The sequence below is a fragment of the Cryptotermes secundus genome, unplaced genomic scaffold (genome assembly GCF_002891405.2).
Source record: "Cryptotermes secundus unplaced genomic scaffold, Csec_1.0 scaffold1247, whole genome shotgun sequence".
Classification (NCBI taxonomy): domain Eukaryota; kingdom Metazoa; phylum Arthropoda; class Insecta; order Blattodea; family Kalotermitidae; genus Cryptotermes; species Cryptotermes secundus.
In genome coordinates, this window is record NW_019724605.1 from 196,823 (window position 1) to 203,024 (window position 6,202).

The 6,202-nt window shown below is 38.1% G+C and overlaps 1 protein-coding gene across 9 annotated transcripts in view; it reads left to right on the forward strand.

Moving 5' to 3' along the window:
• LOC111862540 (tektin-B1) overlaps positions 1 to 5,980 on the forward strand; it is a 37,364-nt gene extending 31,384 nt beyond the window's left edge. For all 9 annotated transcript variants that reach the window (XM_033750706.1, XM_023848026.2, XM_023848028.2 and 6 more), the window contains 3 exons: positions 719 to 941; positions 4,507 to 4,730; positions 5,682 to 5,980. In XM_033750706.1, the coding sequence (XP_033606597.1) occupies positions 719 to 941; positions 4,507 to 4,730; positions 5,682 to 5,880 (646 nt within the window). In that variant the 3' untranslated portion in view covers positions 5,881 to 5,980. The remainder of the gene's footprint in view (positions 1 to 718; positions 942 to 4,506; positions 4,731 to 5,681) is intronic.
• The last annotated feature ends 222 nt before the right edge of the window (positions 5,981 to 6,202 follow it).

The following is a 6,202-nucleotide window of genomic DNA, read 5'->3' on the forward strand; positions in this document are numbered from 1 at the left end:
CTAGAGACTGAAATGGGATTCAGTTCCCTGATAGAGGCACATTACTACCACAGACAGAACTTGTCTGTGCCCATGCAGCCATGAAGTGAACCTCACCATTCATATTTATGCAGTGGTAAGGTCAAGAATATATAAAACTTTATGATTCCTCTGTGCCTTCATGACACAATGTTTATTGAAAGGGACAGCTATTTTTTCTGATCTCTGTGAACTGGTTAATAGAACAGCTTCAAATTATCACGGTGTCTGAGGCCTAATGCCAGGCACCATTTTATTAATATTTAGTTTAAATATGCAAATCTATGAATATTACTGTTAATCCAAGCACCTGGAATTTGTAGTCTCCTGGATTCAATCTGATGAGCTCTGCTCACAGATACCACAAAGAACTGTGGTTTAAAATAAAATATATTTGTAAATATGGACATAAAAGAAACAGGATCTTTTCAACCCATTTTAAAATTGCAGAATAATAATCTGCCCCTATGCGAGGGCCCTGTAAGGTTGACAACCTTATTGCAATCTGTGAGCTGATTGTCTAGAAGATGTGGGAGCCTTGACCTCTCACACTCCTATGGGCCTTCATGGCCTATTACAGGGACACCTTTAGCTTTTTTACCCCTTTACATGTTCTAACACTCTGTACAGGGCATGATCATACCTCATTTGTTAATCCATGATTAATTTTTTGATACTGACATGTAATGTGCATTTGAAGCTCCATCGCACATGAGGCCTGGCTGGAGCACTCCCAGTACAAGAAGTTGAAAGCTGATAATGAACTTGCTGCCTCTGGAAGACTACGTGAGGCAATGTATTGGTCAAGAGAAAAAGCTCATAATGATCTTCAGGCTCAGCATGATGCTACAGACTATGGTCTTCGTCGCTGCATCTATGAGACTCAGCGCCAGAAGAATGAGCTTCAGTGGCAACGCCAAAAGGCATGAGTACATGGTTGATTAGTGTGTTGACATAAAGATGCAGAACATTTTAAATTGCTTTACAGGGATGGTCACTATATCTAGCTGGATACTTGACAACCAGCAGAGAGAAATGAATGTGAAACTAATTTCTCCAGTTCTTTATCTTAATGGGGCATGTGAAAATGTAGTTGGTTGAGGTACTGGGCTGCAAGCTAGATGTTCGTGGATTCGAGTCCTATTGAGGTGAATATTTTGCAATTTACCTAATTCTTCCAGCTGCACTGCGATCCTGGGGTTGACTCAGCCACTAACAGAAATGAGTACCATGAATCTTCATAGGGGGTAAAGGGCAGCTGGCACGTGAGCTGATTGACTATCCTGGGAAAATGTGAGAGCCTCGATGTCTGACAACCCTATGGGCCTTCACAGACTGTTACAGGCATCCCTTTACCTTCACTTTACCTCTGGGGAAAAAAAAAAAGACCTCTTGCTTACTTCCTCCTCAGCTCTACAGTTTTCTAAGAGCTTTGTCTTCTGTGATGGATGCCCATTCTTTTCTATTCCTTGGGTTTTGCTTCCATCGCTTCACTTTTAGCTTGTGTAAACCATTTTCTTCTCTATCCAGAGCACCACTGGAATATAGACTGAGGACAGATATGATTGAGAAGGACAAAGAAATGTTGGAAGAGCCATTACTATGCTTTATTTTATAATGAAGAATACAATACCCATATCTTGGGGGGGGGGATGTGATGGTGTGTAGTCTGGTTATAGCCTGTGTTAAAGATAGTGGTGACACTCCCGTTAATTCTCTCAAATTCCCTTCAAGCCTGTATCAGACTCTAGTTTTCTACACATGATTCACTCTGCTTGCTGCCAGATTTTTCCCTCATTTACTCTTTGATCCTGAAGGCAAAGGCAGTACAATTCTCAGAAACATCAGTGAACTACACACTATCACATTTCAGAGACAGTCCTCTTCATATTCATTCATGTCCTTTATTTTCCACATATCCATACAGGTAAAGAACCTAGGATGTGGAAATAGTCCATTTGATAGTCACTCTCAATACCAACAATAAGTAAATCATTCTCTCCATGTCTGCATCAATCTAGGAATTATATCTCCAGTTTCAATTTGAATCCTCTTACTGTCCTTGAAATGAAAAAACTGAATACATGCCAAGTAGTAAGATTATCATTAGGCCGCACCATAGCTCAAGTGGTTAGTTGCTGACTTCCCACTGCGGCAGCTCAGGTTTGATCCCGTGTCTGGTCAAGTGGGATTTGTGGTGGACAAAGTGGGGCTGTGGCAGGTTTTCTCCGAGTACTTTGGTTTCCCCTGCCAATCTTCATTCCACCAATTGCTCCACAATCATCCTCACCTACAATCTGGGGCTGGTACAATAGGCCAGAAGTGGCTGCAGTACAAGGGACTTAGTCCCACCCCACTAGCATTAAAAAAAAAAGATTATCATTATAACTTTTCTTTAAGGTGAACAGATGAATATTTTTGGTAAGCTAGTCTTTTTCTCTGTGCCCTATGCACTGTATTAAGAATTCATATCTCTTAATGTTCGGTTCTGTTCACCATATCTCCTGCCAGCTTGTTTAAAGCAAATGCCAGTTCTATACTTTAAGTAAATTATTTGGAAAAAAAGATGTCAAAAAAAAAAGATATGGTGGATGAGCACAATTTTTAAAAGCTGGAACCACCGCAGTGGAAGTGATTTAATGAGAGATCTTAAGGTGCAAGAATCAGAGCAAATTAAACATTTATGTTGACTCTGATTGTTAATTAAACTTGTTTGGTCCCAAAATTAAAAAGAAAAACACTTTCTTTAAAGAAGCAATACCTGCAATATAAAGATTAGCTGCGAAACTTCAGTTATTGGCAAGTGGAGATTCATACACTAGTACAAGTTTGATGTACACATTCAAAAGTTCAAAAGGACTGATGTAGCTGAGACTGCATTTATAGTTCTTTCTGTTGGATTTGATGTGCTAGGAATAAAAGCTAGTATCTTGTATCTAGCTGCAAAATACCTTAAGGGAAAAGTGACAGCTCTAGTAATGATTACATCAAGTGTATATTCAATCCCTAAAAAGATGGAGAAATAATTGAAGGAAGCTGAAGAAAGGATTAAAAATTGTTAAAGTCGTTTTTACCATTGAAGGAAGGTGCTTGTAAATATTTAAAAAATGTTGAAAACATGAAAAACGGATATGCTGAGCATTTTGCAACTCTGGCAAATCATTCACATTGTGTACTCTGAATGATTTAATTTTCCAGAATTATTTAAAAGTCTGGGAATATTAATTTAAACCAAAATTTTAAAAACACTCTTTGTGTTTACCACTGTCTGTACATACATTTTAAAGTGAATCAATTTGCCTTGTACATTTCATTTTCACCATAGCCAGATTTTAATTTTCCCTCCTTTTGTGGTTAAAATCAAAAGGATGGAAACAACAAGTTCTATTCTGCTTGAATGCATCTGCATATACTGTTTTCTGAGATGAGGTTGTTAACCTCACGCCCAACACGTAATCTCTAGGACCACATGCTACTTTTCATCTCAGATCTTCCTTACAATTTCTTTTGATTGGGTAACCCTATTATGTTATGGACCAACACTGCATGTTCTTGTATATATATATATATATGCAGGATGTCCGGATGAAAGGTATCCAAAATAAAATAATTATATCTCAGAAACTTTTATTTTACACATTTATGGGTTATAACACTACAAAGGGAAAGTATCAACGTTATTTCTGAGTATATAACTTTCTCAGTAAATTTCAACATGAGCTCCCTTGGTGGCACGACCAATATCCAGACGATCCAACATGTTTGGTGTTACCATAGCCACAGCATCCCTTATGTGGGCTTTCAGGTGTTGCAGATCATTGATCTTAATGTGGTAGACAATGTTCTTCACATAACGCCACAAGAAAAAATTCAGTGGGGTTAAATCTGGCAACCTAGGAGGCCAAGTGATTGATTCACTGTTGCTGATCTGTCTCCCAGCCACCACTCTGTCCAAGTGATTCCTAACATTGTGGCAGAAATGTGGCAATGCATGCACGTAGGCCGGGCATAGAAAAAAAAACTTACAGGGTGTTCCTTTCTGATGACATAAACGAGATACGTGTATGACAGTTACTTTCAGAGTCTGGACACACACACACACACACACATTGTTGATCCTGTCATCTTACATATATTTCACAGATCCATATATTTCTAACAGCTAGAGGCTAGCAAAGAGTTCTGTTTTCTTGGAACTACTAATTGCTATGCTATTCAGTCCTGCCAACTGTTGTTATTTAAAAGCAGGATCTTATGCCTCCAGTAGCATAGCTCTCAAGGTGATCAAGGGATGGAGAGCTACCCACTATGGTAAAGCTGTAGCCCAAGGGGAGGAAAGAGGTCTTTGTCACCATTAATTTTATTTAAGGGCAAGTGGCAGGGAGGGACAGAAAGTTTGATGTAAATTACACTTCTCAGAAATATAAGTTGACATATATGGTTACCAGTGGTGTGTTTTAAAAAATCTGAACTCTAACATGTTGGCAGATGATGAATGAAATGGAGAAGATGTCAAAAGAAATAGCTGATCTGGAACATGCCCTGATGGATAAGACTAATTCAGCAAAGTTGGCAGAGACACGGCTAGAAAATCGTTTATATCGTCCAGGTGCAGAACTGGTTCAGGATGAAGCTCACTTTGGATTGAGGGATGAGGTACTGCAGCTGCGTCAGACCCAACAGGATCTCAGGAAGAAAATTGATGATGGGAAGTTAGTACTAGTTGTATGCTGATTTTTATTATTGGATTATTTCACTAATAACCCTGTTGTTAGACAATGTTAGGAACATGATAACCAGATATAGGATTTGAGCAGTGAGAACTGATTCATTCTCCATCTTCAGTTGTTACATAAGGAGTGCACTGTCTTTAAAGCCACCATCTCTTCATCAAGTTTTGCAGCCAAACACTGTAGTTCTCATTAACAGATGCACAGTCAGTAGAAACAATAAATGCAGACATAATTTTGGTAGGTAAACGTTTTGAACATCAGGACTCTGAAGTTTCCCATATGGATGATACTGCCTACTTAGAACTAGCATTTAAAAAAATACTGTTGATTTTCTGCATTTATGTGTGGGATCAAAACAAGAGAAACTTACAGATTTATAAAATTATATTGCTCTATAATTATTTCCTGAAGTGTCATTTATAATATGAAACTTATTTGTCTATAATGAACTGCATAAGAGTTATATATTTTTACTCATATCAGTGCAACAGATGAAGAAAAATATGTATAATTTTTCATAATCTGTAAATGTGAGTATGAAATTTCACCACTCAAATATTAGTCTACATGTCAAAATTTACTAATTTATAAGTTACCATCAAGCCAAAATGTATCATAATTAACATACTTGTGTCTTTCTAAAAATGGCTGCACAAAAGTTGTGCATTTTCCAGAGATCTCTTGCTATACAGAATACAACTGTGCTGAAAATGTTGATAATGGAATTAAACAGGAAAGGTGCTCTCTAGTGGCTGTTATTCCCAAGTTTTCACAGAAACTGCCATCATCACCCATTCTGATGTCCGTGACTGACTTCAGATGGATACACAGAGACACAGATAGAGAGTGAGGTGGCGCTGAAATTAAGATTGAAAATTTTCCATTTTGATACAAGATTTGCTGTAAGGCTTCTTGTACTGTTCCAAACAGGGCAACATACAATGATCTTGAAGAACATCTGATTCGTTTGGACCAGGATATTGCAAACAAGCAACATACCTTGATGACAGATCTGCGTTGTATGGATATGAGAGATGTGTTAAAGAAAGGTGACCTGGCTCCACCTGCTACACAGACTCAACGCAACATACAACTCACTCAAATTGAGGAGGAATTACCAAAGTTTTAAACACATTGGTATATGAATAATTCACAATTATGTAAGATTTGAGGTTTCCACAGCTGTGACTATGAAGAATGCTGTCTTCTGGGATGTGGTGCCATGTAGGTATTGTGTAAACCGACGTTTTGTCTCAATCTTCAGGGCAGAAACCAGCATGAGGAGGTTTCTACCCTGAAGATGGAGGCGATACGTTCCTCCGAAATGTCAGCTTACACAATATCTACACAGCGCCACATCCCAGAAAACGGCATTCTTCAATTTACAATTAAATTGTCTCTCTGTTCTCAAATCATATTTTATTATCATATCCTTATGACTATTACTTTTG